Here is a 21,852-nt window from a genome sequence, read left to right on the forward strand (position 1 = left end):
TGTCCAACATACTTCATGGGCTTTGATGCTCTGTATGACTACATAATCAATGGACAAGAGTTTCCCACTTCAGTTATGCTCTCACTCTGGATAGCTTTTAGTAAATATAATTAGGATTCCAAGTCTGACTAATATGATGACATGGTTCACTGAAACTACAAATATATATTAAAACAAAACACTAAAGCCATTTTACTGAAAACTAGTTTTATTTTAAAATTAAGTGCATAGCACTCATCTAATTCCATTGGTGTAGAATTTAGCACCATACTCACTATTTGTAATTAATGTCACAACACAGATACATTTTGGTTTGCAGTCTGTACTTGAGTAGTGTTTATTTAGTGGACTTTGGTAAAGCCCTTTATACATATCATTAATCTCTTCACAGTACACATTTAATGATGGTCCAGTAATCTCAAACAAACCAACCCCCCCCAAAACCCCAAAACAAAAAAACCCTAAAGACTAACCAATAAATTAAACAAAACAAAACCCATACAACTTCCCCCCACCCCATCCCCCAAGGCTAGCAGTTTTGAGTTGTATTTATATTGAAACCTAATGTTTTAAAAATAGTTCTGATTCTCCAACCATCCCACCCCACCCCACCCTGGGTATGCAGCAATAGTAACCAATTAATTATTTTATTCTACCCCCCCCGCCCAAAAAATTAATCCAGTGTTCTTTAGCTTTTTTTTTTTTTTTAAATACAAACTGGGAAAGTGTTATAAGCTTTTTAAAAAGGCATATTCTTCTATAACAAGAATGACATTTAAACCAATCAATAAAAGCATTTGACAAGACATTAAATTACCATAGGCACCAGTTGTTGTTTCAAGCTGGGATCTCTATCCCAGTATCTTACATTCATAGCATTATTGAGGTAGTTAAAATACTGAAAGTTGGACTCCAGGTGCTGGGTTCTGCATGTGAATGTGAAAGATATATTCTCTTTTTAACCCACTTTCCCCCAAATAATTCAAGTTCTCTTGAGGTAAGAACTACCAAAACCCAATGAGCAGCCTTTCTGTAAAGAGGAAAAGTGATGATACTTTCAGAAAACAATTTTCAGGCTTGAAAACTGCCAAGAGTGAGTGTTCTTACCTGAGTGGTTTTTTACCTACCAGACTATATTAATAAATCCACATCATGCCATATGTACTCTAATTATAAAAGTTAACCATTCTTTTAAGGAGGACATTCTCTAGGAATTCATGCTGGCAGACGCCACCCACCCACATTTACCCACTGGAGCCATCTGGATCAGTCCACTACTGCGTTGAGTCCCTTCCCTTCCCAACAAAAGCCGTCGGTGTGATTACGGAGACTCCTGCTGCATACCCACAACATCTTATAATAAGTTTGTCTTCAATGCATATTGCGGCAGTCACACACCTGCCATGCAGTTTCCCTTCTATTCAAGTGCTATCTTTAAAAAAAACACAAAAAGACACACCTTACTAATTTTTAAATCAGAAAGCTTCCCTCCACCAAATCTCTCTTCTTCCACAGATAAGAGCACAATGTATAGTTTCAGTTATTACAATGCTTTCTTTTTCCTTTTTATTCCCTCCAAACTCTTTCCCTCCAAATTGCCCTTGCTGTAATGACTAATTATTGCTGTTTTCACTCATTACCGACACAGTGAAATGTCTCAGGGCAGTTCTGGAGCCAAAGTAATGCAAGTGGCTACTGCAATCTAGTATTCGGTTCCTTTGCCTGATACACCCGAACCGGCTGGATTGCAAGGCTGCTTATAAAACTTGTCCTCCACATCACAAAGTGCTGCTCTAGCACAACCTGAGAACTACCCTGGCCACATTCCACTTCAAAATAAACCTACAGGACTTTATTCTAGTACTGACATTTTACAGTTACACCTCCCCTTGAAAAAACTTCTAGAGTAACATCAAATCTGAGTATAAATCATTGATTGCACTGAGAAATGCAAAACCTATATATGGATTCTGAATGACAGGAACCACTTCATTCATTCTAAGCTACAATTATGTTCTCAGCTGAAAACATCCTAGCAAGAGTATTTTAACCTATGTTATAAAGGTAGTTCATACGATAACATTCCCAAAGCATGTTGCATTACAGTTAAGTGTTTCCAAGTAGTACAAATTCCCTGAGTTAAGTGTGTTTTAATCCTAAAGATTTGAGGTTGATCACTTAGGGCCAAAAAACAACAAAAACTTACGACCATGATTTTAAGAGATCTACTCCACCCTTAATTTTAGTACATAAATCCAGATACCTATATATTGTGATAGGAAGTTATATAGACTCATCTAAAAAAAATTTTTTTTTCACTGTACAGATTGGTATAGCATAGCAATTCATGAGTTTAAACTCAGTCAAAAATTCATTTGTAGATCAAAAATGTAACTCAAAACTGCAGAATAAAAAAAAAGTCCTCTTCAAAAATTAATACTGTAACTTTCCTTCATAAAAAGACCATTTGGCAAGTCCACAGATAAACATTAGTCTCTGAAATACAAGCTAACATTAGGCCCAGAGCCCACCACAGGTCAAATCTCAAAATGGTGATTTAGAGTCTATCCAAATTTTCTATCGTATTGAATATTTTTGAAATATTTGGACCATCAGCCAGGGCTTGAAAATTTTTGTCACACAGGGATGTGTTTTAACAGGATCTGGTACGCATACTATTAAAGTGTATGCAGTGTTTGTTCAGTCCTCCCAGGTACTCGTGGCGCAGTGAAAGGGACAGTTGTCTTCCTGATGCTGGTCTCTGAAGAGTTCTGATATAATTTGGATCCCTTTCCTTCTGAAGAGAAGTTTACAAAAAGCTTGCCCCAGAGCTTCAAGTCACAGAACAGTCTGGGTCGGGAATTACCTTCACATAAGATCACCTTTCAAAGCACGGAGTGATGCAAGGGTAATGTTCATTGATCTGATAACTCCGATTATAAGAAACATTCAGACAGGGCTTAACTTCTACTGGTATGGCCAGGGACATCCCAACACCAGTCTGCACGTGCCCGAGGCCCTGCACACTGGTTTGGAAGCCAGCAGGACACGTCTGTAGTGTGTAAGATGAGGTGTGCGTGGTGGATCCAATCTGCGGGCAGCTTGCCTGTTCAGCTACAGGATGGCGATACTGTAGCGGGGTGTGGTGCATCTGGTGGAGATAGTGGGGCTGCTGGAAGTGAACTGGCCGAGAGGGCTGGGAAGCTGACTGCAGCACGCTCAGCTGCGCTGGCTGGGACCCTGCCTGGCCTCTCTGTTTGTTCGCCTCTTTCACATCGTTATCATGCGCGCTGCAGGGAGAGAGAGAAGATGGTTAATGACGGCTGACTCGGCAGACGGCCCCACTGCCTGTAGCAGTCACTGGAACCGTAATCCCGACAATGGTGAGATCTCACTCTTATCCTTCTGAAAAGCTCCTTCCTTTGGCACAAACCTTGGGAACTCACTGATAGTGAGGCCTATCACTTGGAGGCCTATTTCCTGCTTAAGAAATAGATCCACAATAAACACTTTGGTGACACCCTGGTGGCCCGACCATTCCGAGATGTGGAAAGGACCAAGGCACATCTGGGCTACGGGCTCACTCACGTAAGCGCATACACCGAGTATCCAGATTTATGACAGCACTGACAGCCTCTCCCTGGAAACAGCCAAGGTACAGCTTTCCACCAAACACGGCTCATAAAGTGGCTTGCCCATGGCAGCAATGGTCAGAGCCAGGGTCCTAAAGGCTACATGTTTGTGAGAAGTTGTTTTTAGGGCCCCTCATCCATGAAGAAAAATACTGAGAAATCACAAACACGAGATCAAGGAGGCTTACATCAAGAGCCGTTCAATGCACTGCACTAAAAAATCCCAGGAGTAAGCAGTAAGACGATGCAGTCTAGTAGGCCACGTTGGAGAAAGACGAAGTATAATCCTTGAAGAAGCCACACATGCAGCAGCTACTAAAGAAGGTGCATAATTTAGAAAGGCATAATCTGTGGAGACATCAAAAATGAACTTAAGCAACAGAATACACAAGTCACAAGCTCACATGTCACCTACTGGCATCCACAATGACTCACCTTGCAAAGATACTTCCAGGAAATAATCTGCATACTTGGCCATGTAGAGTTTTGTTTTTTCCAAGCAAATCATCGGCCAGCCATCATGAAGATCTGTTTCATGTACTGCTTCGGAGAGATAATATTCAATGAAATGGGCAGCTGTTGGAAGGCAGAGGTTCCACTGAAAGGTTTCTAATAATAACAGTTCCATGTGTAGCAAATTTTGTTTTGTTAATACGAGATTCATATTAGTCATACAACCCAGGCTGTTGAGCTGTTCCAGCTTAGGCACACTATCTTCTTTTTCTTCAAATTTACCTTAGAAGGAAAGGGGACGAGAGAGAGAGAGAATGTTACACAAGTGATCATTATAGGTCTAGTTGCTTAAATGGGATTTGCAGTCTCACTGCAAAAATTTAGATGCAAAGACTTTCTTTCTCCTACCTTGGGCATATATAATTGTGCTAGGACTCTGGCTCTCATATCCTGCATGTTTTCTCGCCTCCTGCCTCCATCCCCTGCCTGTCCCCCTCCTCTAAAAAAATGGAACATGTACATGTTGATTTCTGTCACACTACATAATGAAAATAGTCCTACATGCCAATGAAAAAAGAACCCTCTCAAATCTCACTAGCCAAATATTTCTAGGAAATTTCTATTGGGAGGGCAGGTAGTGGTCGGTGGAAGAAAATTAGTTTATTTTAGAATAGAAGGAAGGGTAAAGAATTTAATTTCTGAAGTTATCTGAAAAGGATAACTTCATTATCTGAAGTTATCTGAGAATAATGAGTTATCTGAAATCAAAAGTAGCTAAGCTTCAAGTGTTTCATCTTGGTATTTTTTTTGCACAATCTCAATTCTAGACGGAATTGTGGGAGACAGTGGGAGAAAAAAACTGGGTGAATATCTAATAAGCCTTCTCATTCCATACGGAAAACTCCTCTTGGTATTTCAAAACAGAAACCTAGCTAAGTCTGTTACCAAAAAAGGGAAGGGAAGATACTTTTGATTTACTTTCATATCCCCTTCCTGAAAGCAGAATAGAAGTAGACAATCAGATTGCTGAACTTCATTATTCTAAGGCATTAACTTCTTTTCAGGAAATACTCATCCATATTTATAGCTGAGGAATAGAATTTCCTCTTCAGCCCCAGAATACTGTTTGTATAGGTTTTGTACCATCTTAACACTTTAGTTTTCCTATACATAAATCATTCATTTTAGGTACCTCTAGAACTTAGGACTGGAGAAAATTCAAACTATCAAGTACCAGTATTGTTTTCCAGATGCAGCAACAGAACTAAGGAATTGTCTTCAAGTCTCTTTGGATTCATTCCATAGTGGTCCATAGAAGAAGGGAAATTAACTAAAACCTTCTACCTTCTATTATTATGTTCTATTTTACGTTAAAGTTTAAAACAGTCATTATATTGTGATTATTTCTAATTGTATGTAATACAAATAGATTTCTCACAATAGCTTTTATACTTGCTCAAAATTACAGTTGTTAGACTATGTTACATATTACTGTGTAAAATTTTTTTGTTTTACTATTTTGAGAACTTTTTCAACATATTTATGGTTTCCTTGGAAATCTTATGATTTATTTTATCCATTAAAAACATATTTTGGAGAAAATCCAGAAAGACTGTCAAAAGCAGTAGAAACCAGGCAAGGTAAGCTTCCCTGTGAAATTTCTCTTCTAGAAGGGCTGGGTTTCTATCACACACTGGAGGTACTACAACAAATGGTAGTGGCCCTTGGGCCAGATGTTCAATGTATTGGAGCCACTGGGGCTGTTCAAATCAGCCTGCCTCAGGGCTGGGGAAAAGGCACTACTGACCACATGGGTCTTTGCCCAGAGGGTGGGAGAACTGGAGTAGAAGGCTGTGTCTCCTATGCCAGGAAGAGTCAAAGCTCATGACTTGAAGAGCTGGGGCCCAAAGAGAATTTTTCTCCCACCTCAGAAATTCTGAACTTCTTTAGATCTAAATTACTCTGAACACTAAATATTGCTGTGGGTAGGAGTTGATTAAAACAACAACAACAACAACAACAAAAAAACCCCCACAATTCAGATTTTAAAGAATCTAGATAGCCCTCCCACTTCAAATCACATAGAGAAGAATTTCCCAAGTTTTTCCAATATGATATACTTAGTATAGCCAAAAGCCCTGACATGGTCTTTAGGACATAGTCATCCAGCATCATCACTGCATAACGATATAGGGAAGGATCCACTGTTCTCGATGTCAGAGTGGAGGATGTCCTAGGAATTTAGTACAATCCCTCTGGATGAATCATTAAGGTTCTTAAAGTAAGTGCCCCGCCATTTGTGCAACAGCAGTAACACTAGCAATATACTTCAAAGGAATATCGTAAAAACTAATGTGTTTATTTATATCATCCTTGAAGTTCCTTTAAAGAAATTAATACACCATAATTCACTGTTTAATTCAAGGATCAAGAATGTTCCATATTATCTCCCTGAAACTATCAACATTGAAAACCAAATTGTATATGACCAATTTCAAAGTTCAAAAAAAAAGAGTGAGATTGGTCAATTCATGTAAGGTCAAATAAGCTGACCCAAATAAAAAATGGAAGCCAAAAAGGAAGACTTATGTTTGAATCCCCAAATCTGTACTTCTAAATCAAAGTATTGCACTGGGTTATATGGGAACAAAAACTATCAAAATAGGTAAGATGTCCATATTATTAAACATCTATGGGGTTTCTGTATTTATAAAGTACTTGGGTATTACAGGTGTGAAAGCCTTTGCAACTTAACATGCAGAGTTAAAAATAACCTTGAATTACATAAATAACCATACTTGGGATTTTATTCAGGCTTAGGTGTTTTTGGAACTTTTTCATTACATATAGTGATATAAATACTCAGAATCACGGAAATTGAAGGATTTAAAAATGTGTGACAGTGTCATTGAGTATCTGCTTTCATATCCATAGTTTCGTTGTGCTGAAAGCTATGTGCATGGGTATTTTAAATCAACTTATCTGCAATACCACATACAAATTCACAAAGATCAGTTTCTTCCATTGAAAGGAAATACCAGAAGCCATGTGATTATATTGATAAAGGCCTCAAACAGGAACTAAGGGCACAGGAAATTCACATCTGCTTCCCAGAAAATAAAGAATTAGACGCCACAGAAACAAAACATCAGACTTTCTTTCCTTTATAGGAAATGCTCAGATCAGCCATGGAAACCAGCACATTTTCAAAGCCAGCAGAGAATGGCAGGTATGTGGCAGAAGGGCAAGGATCAAATGTCACACTGTACACTCAGCTAATCCACATTTGATTCTGTTAGTACTGAGTAGGAAAAAAGTCATCCTTAATATAGCCAAGAATGTTCACAAATTTGTAAGACTACCAATCTAATAGAAAAACAGCTAAGGAACAGGAAGACAATTCGTGGCAGGGGAGAGTGGGGAAGGTTCTATTCTCGTTAAAAACTGAGACGTAAATCAAATCAACTAAGAGATAAAATTTTCAGCTTTAGTTAATAAAATAAAAGCTCTGTCACCCCATTATTGGTAAGCAAGGAGAAACAGTCACTTATCACAGATTTTTACTACTAACAGTCTATAATCTTACTTTTGGCTTCATCTTGATTCTGAGATCATTTCTTAGTTACACAAGACCTTGAGCAAATTATCCAAAGCCTTATCTCTAAGACTGCTTCCACATTCTTCACAAATTCAGTGCTGATCACAGAAGCCAAGGGAAGCCAGGGTATACATGACAAAGAGTTGGAATTTCAGAATTTCCCAGGATAATCCAAGACTTTTTCTGGAAAGAGCCAGAATCTTTAGGGCTAGGGAGCCATATTAAAGATTATAGAACAGTTTATGGAAGAATTAATCATTATGATGCTGACTTTTATGTTTCAATTTCCTATGTGGTTTTAAACATCTTACCCACTTGATCTGTGCAATAATTTTGACAGTTAAATGTCTTTATTTTCATTTTATGGACAGGTAACTTCAGATTTAAGGGTTATTGAAATTCATATTGCTGACCAGGGATACAAACCTAGGAAATTCATCACTGTAATCCTTACTCTAAAGCACTGCGAACCCCTCTCCAATCAGGACAGTCTGTAGGCCCTTTCTTCCTATTTCCAGCAGTGCAGACACAGGCAGCTGGGTAAGCATATTACCTGGAACTCACAAGCTGTGCTTCATCTTTGGCCAAACGACTGACAGCCTTCCATCCTACTTAACAAGTGAAATCCAGCTGTCACCTAGTCCTGTCAGCTGTAAGCTGTTCTTCACTTTTACACAACAGGCTGCCCATCCTAAAGCAGGTAGCAGCTGAGAAGGATATACAAAGTTCAATCATTCTGGGAGGAGAGAAGCATTATACTTAAATAAAGTTTATGAAACCTAACTGGAGAGCTGTCAAAGGTAAGAAGAGTATAAAAATATAAAAAGCACTAGAATGTACTCCACAAATTAAAAACAGGTATCAGATACTGAAAACAGGCTACCAGTTTAGAAGCATGTTAAGTATTTTTGTTGTAAAACAGAGCAGAAGCCGGAGAAATTATAGCCAACTACTAAGCATAAGCTGCTTTGATTACCTAACCCAAGCATAGAGCTGATAGCTTTAACTTTCTTTTTTTTATTTTTATTTATTTTTTATTTTTTTTAAAGATTTTAGTTATTTATTTATTTGACAGAGAGAAATCACAAGTAGATGGAGAGGCAGGCAGAGAGAGAGAGGGAAGCAGGCTCCCTGCTGAGCAGAGAGCCCAATGCGGGACTCGATCCCAGGACCCTGAGATCATGACCTGAGCCGAAGGCAGCAGCTTAACCCACTGAGCCACCCAGGCGCCCCATAACTTTCTTTTTTTTAATAAAGATTTTATTTTTAAGTATTCTCCACACCCAACATGGGCCTAGAACTTACAACTCTGACAGCCTGAACTCTTGCCTACTTGTAGGGGCTGAGACCCTGGGTCACACCTCCCTCATACTCTTCCATTCTCCAGTGAAAAAGAACAATGGAAAAACAATTTTCTCTCAGGAAAAGAGAGGTTAAGAGGTCTCAGCAGAACAAAGGGAGGAGGTATTGGACTCTTTCAGTAATAACTGATCAACAAATCATATCTGAACCGCAACAAATACAAATCCTAAAGCGTAGTCTCTGGAAAATGTGCAAAATCATCCTCAATAAAATAAAATAATCATCTTTATTCAATAAAATAAACTAATCATAATCTTTAACAATAATAATTAAAAAAACAAGAACAGGTGAAAAGTTTGTTCCAATCAACCTAAGATGGTGTGCGAGGTAAAGTATCCTTCCCCCAAATTATACAAACTGCAGAAACCTGGCACCAATACCAAGCACTGTGTGGTGGCCAGAATCTTAGTAGATCATCTGACTAGAGTCCCCAGTGAACTTTGGCAATAACATGTAGTTTATGAGTATCTAATTTAGCATCCCCTAATTCATCTGATAAATTACTAGTAAGTAAACTTTAGTCACAAATATAAGTTGGTCCATGAAGTGACTACCGCATTCATAATTTCACAGTCCACCAGCAAGAATCTCCCACTTGGTCTGCATACTTTTAAGAATCTCAGGCACAGGGGCGCCTGGGTGGCTCAGTGGGTTAAAGCCTCTGCCTTCGGCTCAGGTCATGGTCCCAGGTTCCTGGGATCAAGCCCTGCATCGGGCTCTCTGCTCGGCAGGGAGCCTGCTTTCCCCCTCTCTCTCTGTCTGCCTCTCTGCCTACTTGTGATCTCTGTCTGTCAAATAAATAAATAAAATCTTAAGAAAAAAAAAAAAAAAAAAGAATCTCCGGCATAGAGCAGATGGGGTTTGGTAGTGGAAAAAAAGCACAATATGGCCACAACAGGCAAAAATAATTTTTCACTAATGATCTGAAGTTTTTAAAATAACCTAACTTATGTATTTATTTCCAGTGTGTCTCTACTCTAAACTGATCCTATTATAAACTAACATTCTGTAGGATAACAAGAAACCATTCCATTTGTGGATTCTCACACATCCAATATGTCAAGTATGGGTTTTTCCAGTCCTGTGCAAACTGTGAAACCACAAAGAGCTTCACAGCCAGTGATGAAACACATACAGAATTGTACATGAGATTGCTTATGAGAATGACACTCTAATTAAAGGCTAGAAGTTAATTATAAATACAAGTATTACCTCTCCAGCTTTCTGGGTAGAGGTGAGAAGAACAGGTGATGTGTCTGAATCCTAGAGGACAACAGATTAAAGGAAAAGTATAGATTTTCGGAAAATAGATGGTATTCTGGTGAGACTTTGGCTCAAGGTGCCAAAGGGTGGGAAGGTAAGACTAGAAAGGTAGCTGGATCCAGATGAAAGGTTCTGAATGGTACACGAAGGAGTTTCTACCTTAATCCACAGAGAGTGGGAGTCATTTATATGTTTGTTTATATTCAGCCAGGTCCACAAAGGATTTGAAGTAGCTTAAAAAAGACCTCCAAGGAGACAAAATCAGTAGTCAAGGTCATCAGCTCAAAGGAATAATAAGAGAAGAAAAAGAAAATCTGAAAAGAAATCAGTACTAGAAATGATTACACAGACCTGCATTTGGTTTTAGGTTTACTTGCAGTTAGAGAACAAAGTTGTTCTAGAACTCTGGTGGCAGGGTATAGGTGGAATGTTCCTTAAGACAGCAGCCACAAAAGATCCCAAACTCTCAAGTGGGGGTCAGAGATGAAGGCACTAAGAATTTCTACATCTTACCTTCAAGTGGAGTTTACATTCCTATTATAATGTCATAAGTACTATAAAAAGTAATAAATTCCAACTTCAATATCAAATAGAATCTTTCTCACATTACTAGGAAAAACCCAATTTCAATTCCTTTACTCACTCACCCTCCTTCTCTTTGGTCAAGGCTCTAAAAATGAAATGATTTACAGGAAGAAGCTAAAAGAAAGAGGCATCAAAAGACCTACCAGTACATTCTCCAACAGGTAACAAATACGGTTTGATATCAGATTCTACCTGCAACCGACCATGGCACTGTGCCTACTGCAGAAGCAAAATCCTTCCCATTTTTATCAGTTGCTGTGAACCTTTAGTTCATGAAGCCAAGTCATTATGCAGTCAGTAGAAGGTATTCTAACAATACAAGAGTATAATACCTTTTAAACAGAGTTTCTCAACCTAGTTCCATGGACATCTGGGGCCAATAATTCTTTACTGGGGGCTGTCCTGTACATCGTCAATATTTAGTAGCATCCCAGCCCTCTACCCACTAGACCCGAGCAGCATCCTCCCACGTTGTGAAGACAATCAAAACTGTCTTCAACCAAAGCCAACTATTTCTTGTGGGGCACAATTTATCCCAGTTGAGAACTTTAAGACAATGGTTCTCAGTTGGATAAGTACATCAGAATCACCTTTGGAACTCAAGCCCCATGATACTGATTCTGAGTCAGTAGATCTGGAGAGGGCTAGACGTTTGTAGCAGAATCTTCAGGATGTAGGGCTTAAGAACATATGTTTTCAAAAGACTTCAGAGCCACTTTTTAGTATCTAGTTAAAAAATTATTATGCCAAGAAGCACTTTCAACGTAAACTTTCTGATACTAGTAAACTGGAATGAATGGAATTTGGTGATATTTCACTGAGCTCTACATAAATTTTCTTTATTATAAACAACGGAAATTTCCAGTCATATAGATGAGATTCATACTTACTTGCTAAAAGCAGACAGGAAAGTGCAACTAAATGCAGCTGCTGGATGGAGATGTCATATCGATCCATAAATAAGTCCAGCAAATAGACAGCAAGATGTCGGGCAGAAGGGCAGAGGGTGAAGCGATTGCTCACAATGGCAATCAGGTCAGCAAAATACCTTCTGAGACTTAGTTGAGGGGACTGGCCTTTGTAGGAAGGCAACTTCAGCTCCTATATCAAGAGGAACAACATTTAATCTAACATAGCCTATAGGAGTAGTACCCGCACAATGCAAAGACAACTCCCCCCCACCCAATATATTAGTGTTAACAAGAGCCTAAAACACTTCTCTTGAAAGAAACACAAATATGAAAAAGTTGATTGAAGGATAATGAAGAGTACTAATTAACAGCACTGAGTTTAAAATTTAAAACCAAACTTTTCCCTTCATTTTTAACCATCTTTGATGTGACAAATTTTGTTTCTTACATTATGGAATGGATATATTCCAGCAAGATTTTTGTATCCTGTTTTCCCTAACAGGTGTTTTCCGAAAAACATCCTCACCAAAATCCCAACCACACAACACATACACACCCCCTCCAGAAAGCTCAAAGCTTTGGGTCAGAAGGTAACAAGAGGTGAATATGCTTCTGGTATGTCACTATATTGCACTTGCAGAGGTGTGGAAGGTACAGACTTAGTATTCATCCACTAGTACCTTCTAAGCATGTTTTGCTTTCAGCAGTTTTATGATGCTCTCCTTTGCCATTACTTTTTCATATACCTAAACATTTTCCCCATTGCTGTTCAACCTCAGAATTATATGAGCCCATTTTTTTTTAAAGTAGAAATTTTCTACACTACTAAATAAAATATTTCCACCACATAGAGAATGACAGGTTCTAAATTATTTCATGATATCAGCATAATACTAAAACTAAACCCAACAGGTATCACAACAGCAGGAAGTTACACAGATATGACCCCAAAAGCACAGGCAAAAAAGATAAATGAGACTTCATCAAAATTAAAACCTATTGTCTATCAAAGTTCACTCTTTTTAACAGAGGGAGAAGGCAATTTACAGGATGGGAAAAATATTTGCAGATCAGATTCAGGCAAGAGGTTAATATCCAGATTATATAAAGAATTCTTTTATACATGCAATCTAACAACAAAAACAACTTGTTTAAAAATGGGCAAAAGACCTGAATAAACATTCCTCCAAAGAAGATATATAAATGGCCAAAAAGCACATATAAAGATGTTCAACACGAGTAATAATTAGGGAAATGTAAATCAAAACCATTATGAGATAATATTTCACACCCACTGGGATTGCTATTTTTTTTTAAGATTTTATTTATTTATTTGACAGACAGATCACAAGTAGGCAGAGAGGGGAAGCAGGCTCCCTCTCTATCTCTGCCTGCCTCTCTGCCTACTGAGCAGAGAGCCCGATGCAGGGCTCCATCCCAGGACCCTGGGATCATGACCTGAGCCGAAGGCAGAGGCTTTAACCCCCCGAGCCACCCAGGCACCCCTGGGATTGCTATTATCAAAAAAACACAAGGGTGGCTGGGTGGTTCAGTTGGTTAAGCATCTGACTCTTGATATGGCTCAGGTCATGATCTGGGAGTTGTGAGATGGAGCATTACAGAATAGATATATTCCAGCAAGAGCACTGGTCTCCATGCTGGGTGTGAAGCCTGCTTGAGATTCTCTTTCCCTCTCCCTCTAGTCCTCTCTTTCTCTCAACAAAACAAAAACAAAAACAAAAAACAGAAAACAAAATTAACAAGTGTTGACAAGAATCTGAAAAACTGGAAGCCTTGTGTAATGGTGGGAATATAAAATTGTACAGCCACTGAAAAACGGTATTGTAATTCCTCAGAAAAATTAAACACAGAATAACTATATGATCCAGCAATTCCACTTTTAGGTACATACCAAGAAGAACTGAAGGCAGGGACTCAGATATTTGTACATATATTGACAGCAGCATTATTCACAAAAGCCAAAAGATGGAAACAAACAATCCATCAATATATGAACGGATAAACAAAATGTATTTTAGTTTAAGAAGTTGAAAAAGTTCTGAAGATGGAGAGTGGTTAAAGGAGCAGACTGTAAATGTATCTAAAGTCATTGAACTGTACACTTAAAAAATGTTTAAATTTTATGTTGTGGACATTTTATAATAAACAAAAATAGCAGTTTTATATCTAACTTAATAAGGTATAAAATGTTAACCAATATAATTTAATAGTATATCCAAAGAATACATCAATTGTAGTTCATCCCAGGAATGCAAAGATGGTTTGATATCAGGAAATCTATTACTATAAATCATAATTTTAAAAATCACACATGAATATCCACAACCATCTTGATAGATGCCAAGATAGCATCTGGACAAAGGTGACCCTGGGGGAAATAATAGCAGATGAAGGAAGAAATGTTAAAAAATGTTAAAAAGGGGCGCCTGGGTGGCTCAGTGGATTAAGCCACTGCCTTCGGCTCAGGTCATGATCTCAGTTTCCTGGGATCGAGCCCCGCATCGGGCTCTTTGCTCAGCGGGAGCCTGCTTCTCTCTCTCTCTGCCTGACTCTCCGCCTACTTGTGATTTCTCTCTCTGTGTCAAATAAATAATAAATAAAAAATCTTTAAAAAAAAAAAATGTTAAAAAAAAAAATCTCAAATTTAAGAGCCAGCATCTCACTTGGAGAAAAAGCAATAGAAGGATGAGCATTCTAATGCCTGCTATTGCAATATTACTTCACATTATCCTGTGAACACTAATCCAAATAGAAAAAAGAAAGAAAAGGTATAATCAATGAAAAAAGAGAATCAAAAATCACTTACAGGAATAAAATTATTTTTTAGATGAGAGAATTTATATCCAAGAAAACCAAAAGAGAAAATAAACAGTTAGTATTCAGTAAGATGGTTGTTTACAAAATTAATATTTAAAAAAATCAATAGCCTGGGAGCGCCTTCGGCTCAGGTCATGATCCCAGCATCAGGCTCCCTGCTCAGCGGAGAGTCTGCTTCTCCCTCTCCTTCTGCCTGCCACTCTCCCTGCTTGTGCTTTCTCTGTCCAATAAATCAAATCTTAAAAACAAAAACAAAACAAAACCAATGGCCTGTTTGTATATTAACTGGCTAGAAAACAGAAGATTCCATATAAAGTAATTACAAAAATTAAAACACCTAGAAAAAGTGTTTGTACTTTAGCACTCTATGAAGGTAACATTAAAATTCTGAAGGAGTACGAAGACTTGTATACATGCAGACACTCCTTTTTCTTGGATAAAGAAATTGACTTAGTAACAATGGCATTTCAAATCAGGAGAATAGATGAATTTAATAAATGTTTCTGACACATAGGACAGAGTTAATTTCTCTATTATTTAGAAAAATCTTAAACATCTATAAGGAAAAGGGAACATCTATGAACAGTTTATAGGAAAATTAAATACGGAAACATATAAAAAGATGGCTTCCCTCTTTCAAAAGTAAAGAATTACATAGTTTTTCACTTTCCAGATTATATTTTATTAACTCCTGCTTATGCTATCAAGAGTGGAAATAAAACTACCATGTATCCAATAGGTCAGGGTGACAACCGACATAACCTTTTGGAGAGCAATTACGAAATATAAATTTTTTAAAATGAAGATTGCAAATACCTTTCAACCTAGCAATTAACCCTACATATAAGGAGGTCCTCCACAACATTGTTTTTAATAGCAGAATAGTGGGGAAAGCTTGCTGTCCAACAATCTCCAAGGATTTATTGCTGAGTGTATAGAGCCAATCCTGTCACATACTCTAACATATAACATTCTTAAAAGGATAAAATTATGGACATTAAGGACAAATTAGTCGTTGGCAGAGGTTAAGGGGGAGAATAAGGCGGGAGAGAAAAGGTCATGGCTATAAATCATAACATAAGGGATTCTTATGGTGATTAAAAAAACTATTCTGTATCTTGACTATATCAATGTTAATATCCTGGTTGTGATAATTACACTAAAGCTTTGTAAGATGTACCACTGAGGGAAACTGGGTTAAGGTTTTAGAGGATCTCTCTGTATCATTTCTTACAACTGTATGTAAATCTACAATTATCTCAAAAAAATAAAAAATGCAATAAAAAGCCTGGCATTCATCAACAGAGAACTGATAAACCATAGGACATCAATTCAATGTGGACATTAAAATAAAGGGCAGTTGATCAAAATGTGTTGATATGGAGAAAAACATAAAAAGAATGAGTTGAATGATGTTGGGATGGAAGGATGGTACAGAACAGTGAATATATATTCTGACCTCTTGTATCAACAACAAAAAATATTGCACATATACTACTTTACTAGGTAGCTTTTCAGGAAAAAAACAATAGTGATAACCTTAGGGGATCAGAGAACAGTGAGGGTTGGGGAAAGCTCATTTTAAACCTTATACTATCTGAATTTATTTTTTAACCATATGCATTTATCACTTAAAATTTCTAAATAATATTAAAGAGTTGCTTGGGAGATAAACTAATAGTCCATTTTAAATCTCTGTACATGTGTACAAATTTTCCTAAATAGCATAAGTAAGTGCTATTTAGGAAAAAATAAAAAAATAAACAAAAACACCCCACTGGCTTAGGCTTGCTTGATTCTTTGAAGAGAAGAAGTATTAATTCCCCAAATAAAAAGGAACATGCCGATTTCTCATGCAGCTCCCAGGATCTTCTCTTTCCCCATCTCTGCAGATCTTTAGAATGGTGTAAATGAGTTACAATTTAAAACTTCACCTTTCTTTGCTGTCATCACATGACATTTACTGAGTACCTTTTATGTAGCAGATACTATGTTAACCCCAGGGATAAAAGCTGAAAAACACTCTTAAGCAGGTAAACCAAAATACAGAGATGATTAGGATATATAGTAATCACAGGGTATTACAGGAACACGGAGACAGAAGATCTAACCCAGCTCAGGGGACTGAGTGCTAGGGAAAAAACAAAGCCACAGTAGGCTTTCTTTAAGAGGCCTGAACAAGGTCTTAAAGCTCACTGGGTAACACAGCTGAAAAACACTGTATTTGGTGGACTTTTTTTACTATATTAACTTTAATAAATATGGACAAAACAAAAGCAAGAACACCAAAGACAAACAGGAGATTTTTAACTAATGCATTCTCTTTATGTCATTTTAAATGGTAAAGTACAAGTGCTTACCAGCCGGCTGTCAGATTTAGTTCTCCTTGTCCAGGCACTGCCTGCAATTAGGCAAGCATGAGAAAATGACCTATGCTTCTCTCAGCTTACAAGGTTTTTCTAAAATCTATTCCTGATCCTCCAGAATTTTACACTCTTTTCCCTCTCTGCTTCTCGGAATCCCATAGGCCAGAAGCACCGAGACCTGGACTTGTCATCTGCTTCTCCAGTCTCAAGTACTAGTCAGTTCCCCACCCCAAATGCCATCCCTTCCCCAGAACAGATTACTACTGTCCAGCCAGGAGAGAAATAAAGGCATAGAAGGAATATTCACAAATGTAAATACAACTTGTGGGATATTTTCTGAATGCTTCTCACAAGCTTGCATTGTTCCCATCTGTCATAAAGGCTCTTGAAAATACTTCCCAAGCATCCTAAAGCACTAATATATACAGAAGAACAAGAAGACCGAGGAGAAGACAAGGGGGTGTAAGAAGACAGCTGCTTTGAAGGTTTTTTTGAGGGGGGAGTGTAATTATATTTTACAAAAACAATATAGCTGGCTTTTGGGGGTTGAAGAAAATTTCCATTTGCTATCATTTTTACCCTTCTCTAATAGATATAATGCTGGTCAAAGCAATTATTCCTCCATACACCTTGGATCTACACACAGAATACCATCCACAGTGTCTGAATGGCATCTGCCCAAAGGAAGATCTAAATTGAGATGCTCGGAGTTATAGATTAGACTCTGCAAAGGCAGATTATGTCTGTCTCATTCACTATACCATTTTAACACTTTGCATAGCACTTGTATATAGCAGGTACTCGAAGGTGTTGAATAAATAATAAGCAATCACCTAATTTAACAGCCTGGAATTAACATGTATTGTTTTTCATGAGAAAAGTTCAGTTTAACTTTCCCTGACTTCACTGTACTATAGTCAGGGTTCTTTCCAGTTCCACGATGTTCAAGTTTTACTGATTAACATAATTTATTCAAAAGTGTGTCCATTGTGTCAAATGTGGCTTACACAGTGCTTAAAGATAAAATAAAGACAACCCAGGGTAGCATGCCACAGGTGGCTATATGTGGCTCAAGGTAATTTTCGGTGGCATTCCCTCAAACTCTGTTCTATCTCATCCTCTGATAGTTCATAAGCAGCTTTAAGGTTGTGTCCTATTCCTTCAATTCTCCCCAGAGCCTTACACACAAGAAGTATTCAACAAAACTGTAGGGAGAAAGGAGGGTGGAATCCACTTCCAACCTCAACTGACAAAATTAATTCAGGAAATCATTCAGGATTTAAAACTACACATAAAATAATCAAAAACCATGGAAATCCATTAAGAAAAATCTTTTGAGGGGCACCTGTGTGGCTCAGTCAGTTAAGTGTCTACCTTCAGCTCAGGTCATTATCTGGGGGTTCTGGGATTGAACCCCACATTGGGCTCCCTGCTCAGCAGGAACTCTGCTAACCCTTTCCCTGTGTCCCTCATGCTTGCTCCTTCTCTTTCTCACTCACTTTCTCTCTCAAATAAATAAATACAATCTTTAAAAAAAAAGCTTTTGAGTTTTATGTCACTAAAATAAAAGTATCATTAACATCAAATAATTAACTTCACCACATACCAGAGGACTAAAAAGAGCTGACACTTAGAAAAGGAGAACATTTAAAACTAAAAGACCACATCTTTAAAAAAAAAAAAAAATCAAAAGTATATGGACAATTTTCAAAATGGAAAACCGGAAACTCTCTTCCTAACATTCCAGAGAACCATTCCACAATTGGAGACCTTTTTGTGGTAGGAAAAACCTCTTAGGGGGCTGAGGTGTATTTAGTCCACCTAAGAAGCTGAATGTCAGAATTAATAAGTAGCATTTAGAAATCTCAAACCTTAGAAAAGGGTACAATTGTAACAATTAAAGTCAATTAGGTTTTCTAATCTAGTTAACCTGGTTAAAAAAAAATCAAAATACAAGTTCATTATCATCCCAGGATCTCTCAGCTCCAATAGTCAGCATCCCTTTTATTAGTCAGTTGTTTTGCTTCTCTCTCATTTTCTATACATAACAAATGGCTCTCTCCATCTTTGGTGAAAATGAGTCAACTTAGAGATAGTTTTGGATCTGCTCTCTCTTCTGGTTATCAAAGAGGCAGAGATAACCCCTTAAACTGAGATGTGACCGAGTAAAATTGTTACTTAAGAGCAACAACACGCAGACTTTGCATTGTGGCAGAAAACCGTATTCTTCCCACCATCATCTATTAAATATATTAAGTCTACTTTCTGCTTTACATTAGCTGGAGGGAGCAGTTAACTCCTACCCTAAGGCATTTTGAACAGCCCCTAAATTCGAGGGTCCAAGGGAAAACAACAGTTAGGGCTCAGTGCTTCTATATACCAAGCACTGTTCTAAAGCACATGTACAGAATCAGTTCATTTAATCTCGCAATCCCCGCCCCCACAAGGCACGTTTCATTATTATTATTCATTCTACAGAAGAGGAAATTGGGAAACACGAAAATTAAGTAACTTGTCCAAAGTCTTACTTAAAGTAAGTTAGTGGACAGGCTGGGGACTTGATGTACAGATGTGACTTAACAGCCTAAAGCAACAGCAACTACAGAACAAGGAGGGCTACTCTGCCCAATAAAAAGGGAGCACACATTATCTGTTTAAACACAGTATCAAAGTCTTGTTCCACCTTCCCTCTCCCAAAGATCGCGCCCCACCCCCTTCCTCATTTAAGTTGCAGGTTCTTCTGATACATCCAAGGGAAGAAACTAAGAAGTTAATTAACCTCGAGCAAACAAGCAAACGCGCCCTTTCGGGTCTGGAAACTAGTGACCGCAGTTCCCAGGAAGTCGCGATTTATACTAACGCACGAAACACTACAAGTTAAAGTCGCGGATCGGGGTTACCTTGTATCGAAGCGCTTGATGAATGTCTGCGGCCAGCTGTCCCCGCCACCACTGTCCCTCCAGCTCCATGGGACCGGGCGGCGCGCCTGGCCAGACGCGGCAACTTCAGTCTGTAAGACACACCCCAGACGCGGTCACGGCCAGCACCCTCCACATAACCCTCCGCGCCCCCTCCCCGAGGGGTGTGACTTCAGGTCACCTCGGGTGGCTGTGCCTCTTCACCTGACTCGACCTAAAGCGAGCACCGATCCAAACCAATTCCCCGACGCGGCGCGTAAGGCCCGACCTACCCCGTCAGGAGTGGGCTCACGCTGAGAACAGCTGGCCTGGGTGCCGGGCAAAGAGGACCAACTTGGGCCCGAGTTGCCAAAGCGCGGCCCCGGGTGCGCGCAAGGGAAGCTGGAGGCGGAGGCTCGGCTGACGGCTCCCCGCATCCCGGGTTCGAATCCTCCCGTCAGCCCCGGAGGGCCGAGACGCTGACACCAGTCGCAGACCCCCTGAGAAAACCTCCCGCGGACAAACCGACGGACGAATGCCCGCCTGGCTCCGGGTCCCGGCTGCGGGCGCCCGGGCGCTCGTTCCTCCCGAGGAGGGGGAGGGGGGGTCTCCCCGAGGTCTCGCCGGGGCGGGCGCGCACCCAGGCCGCTTCCTCCTCTCCCGGAGCAGCGCACAGGATCGCGCGGCCCCAGAGAGGCGAACAAAAGGCCGGGCCGGGCGGGTCCGGTGTCCCGCGCCCAGCACAGGCCTGCCGGTCCCCACGGCGACCTTCCTTACCCGGAACCGCGGCCCTCACAGCCCCAGCCCCGCCGGCGTGCATGGGACGCCGGCCCCGCTCATGATGCGGACAGTCGGCCGCGAAGCGCCGGCCTCAGCTCCGGCCCAGCGCCGGGGCGCTCGCGCCGCCCATTGTTAAAGGACCGGCAGGCGGCTCCGCGTACAAAGCCAGCGCGGGGGCACATGCGGCCCCGCCGCTGCCAATCTCGTCTCGCGATACAGCCGGGTCACCCCGAGCCGTCCAATCGGCGGCCGGGCCGGGCCCAGGTGCAGCGCCCGGCGGCGGCTCGGCGGCCCCGGCCGGGACCCGGTAGCATCCAGCCGCGCCACTTCGGCGCGACGCGGTCGGTGCTGGCGTTGCCCGACAGCTCTGCCACCACCTACCGGGAAGCCGGCCCGGGCGGCGGGCAGAGGGCGGAGGAGGGAGCCAGAGAAATTACAACGTTGATCATCATTGCGGGGGCCAATCTGGTCATGCCACTCACCTGCTGAGAACCTTCGATGGCTCCCCATGCTCGCGGAGGAAAGTTCTGAAGCCTCAGCTTGGTGTTTAAAACCCTTTTTAATGTGACTTGAGTCTGCTTTATCTCACTCACATCACAACAGCGCCGTTTGCATCCTGGGGACTGCCCAGGGGATTACCAATCCCTCCACAAATGCTCTAGCCGTTTCCGAAGCTCCTAAAGGGCCGTTCTCTGTGAAATTCTGCTCTCTTAAGTTCCAACCTCAAAACCTATACTGCTTCTAGAAACCTAATTTATCATTCCCCCTTCTTATTTCCTCTGCTTTAGAGATCCCCAAGAGCTTTAAATAGAGTTGAGATTATCTTTAGTAACCTAGTTTTGTCAAATCCGAAGTGGATGTAATTAGCCATGGAGGTCTTAAATCAGTAAACTACGAAACTGTGGAAACACTCCAACATCAAGTAAGGTGATGTGGGACCTGGAATATGATTCGCGGAATTCTAATCAATTGTATTTTAACCTTTTTGTGTGTGTGTGGAATATCACAACAGATGTGCAGGGTCAACCCAGGACAGTGACGTTAACTTTTTCTGAGAAAGTAGATCAGCTTCTTTTAATATTAAAAAACGAATCACGAAAACTTCCCCCTTTTACTTAGGATTCTTTGTCCCCAAGAGGCATGATAAAGAGCTACTATAAAGTGATG

General features: G+C 40.0%; 1 protein-coding gene across 4 annotated transcripts; it reads right to left on the reverse strand.

Annotated features, from left to right (window-relative positions):
• Nucleotides 1-190: 190 nt before the first annotated feature.
• On the reverse strand, nt 191-20,870 carry CCNJ (cyclin J). 4 transcript variants are annotated; one of them, XM_059169338.1, is made up of 6 exons: nt 20,683-20,870; nt 19,909-20,018; nt 11,784-11,994; nt 4,068-4,367; nt 3,821-3,944; nt 191-3,290 (listed from the first exon to the last, which is right to left on the reverse strand). In XM_059169338.1, exons 2-6 carry the CDS (start codon nt 19,975-19,977, stop codon nt 2,879-2,881), a joined length of 1,116 nt encoding a protein of 371 aa, XP_059025321.1. In that variant the 5' UTR covers nt 19,978-20,018; nt 20,683-20,870; the 3' UTR covers nt 191-2,878. The 4 variants fall into 4 exon arrangements, with proteins under 4 accessions (XP_059025321.1, XP_059025320.1, XP_059025318.1 ...); XM_059169337.1 differs by having other exon boundaries at nt 3,821-3,947; XM_059169335.1 differs by having other exon boundaries at nt 3,821-3,980.
• Between the last annotated feature and the right edge of the window lie 982 nt (nt 20,871-21,852).

Source organism: Mustela lutreola, chromosome 4 (assembly GCF_030435805.1).
Source record: "Mustela lutreola isolate mMusLut2 chromosome 4, mMusLut2.pri, whole genome shotgun sequence".
In the NCBI taxonomy this organism is placed as follows: Eukaryota; Metazoa; Chordata; class Mammalia; order Carnivora; family Mustelidae; genus Mustela; species Mustela lutreola.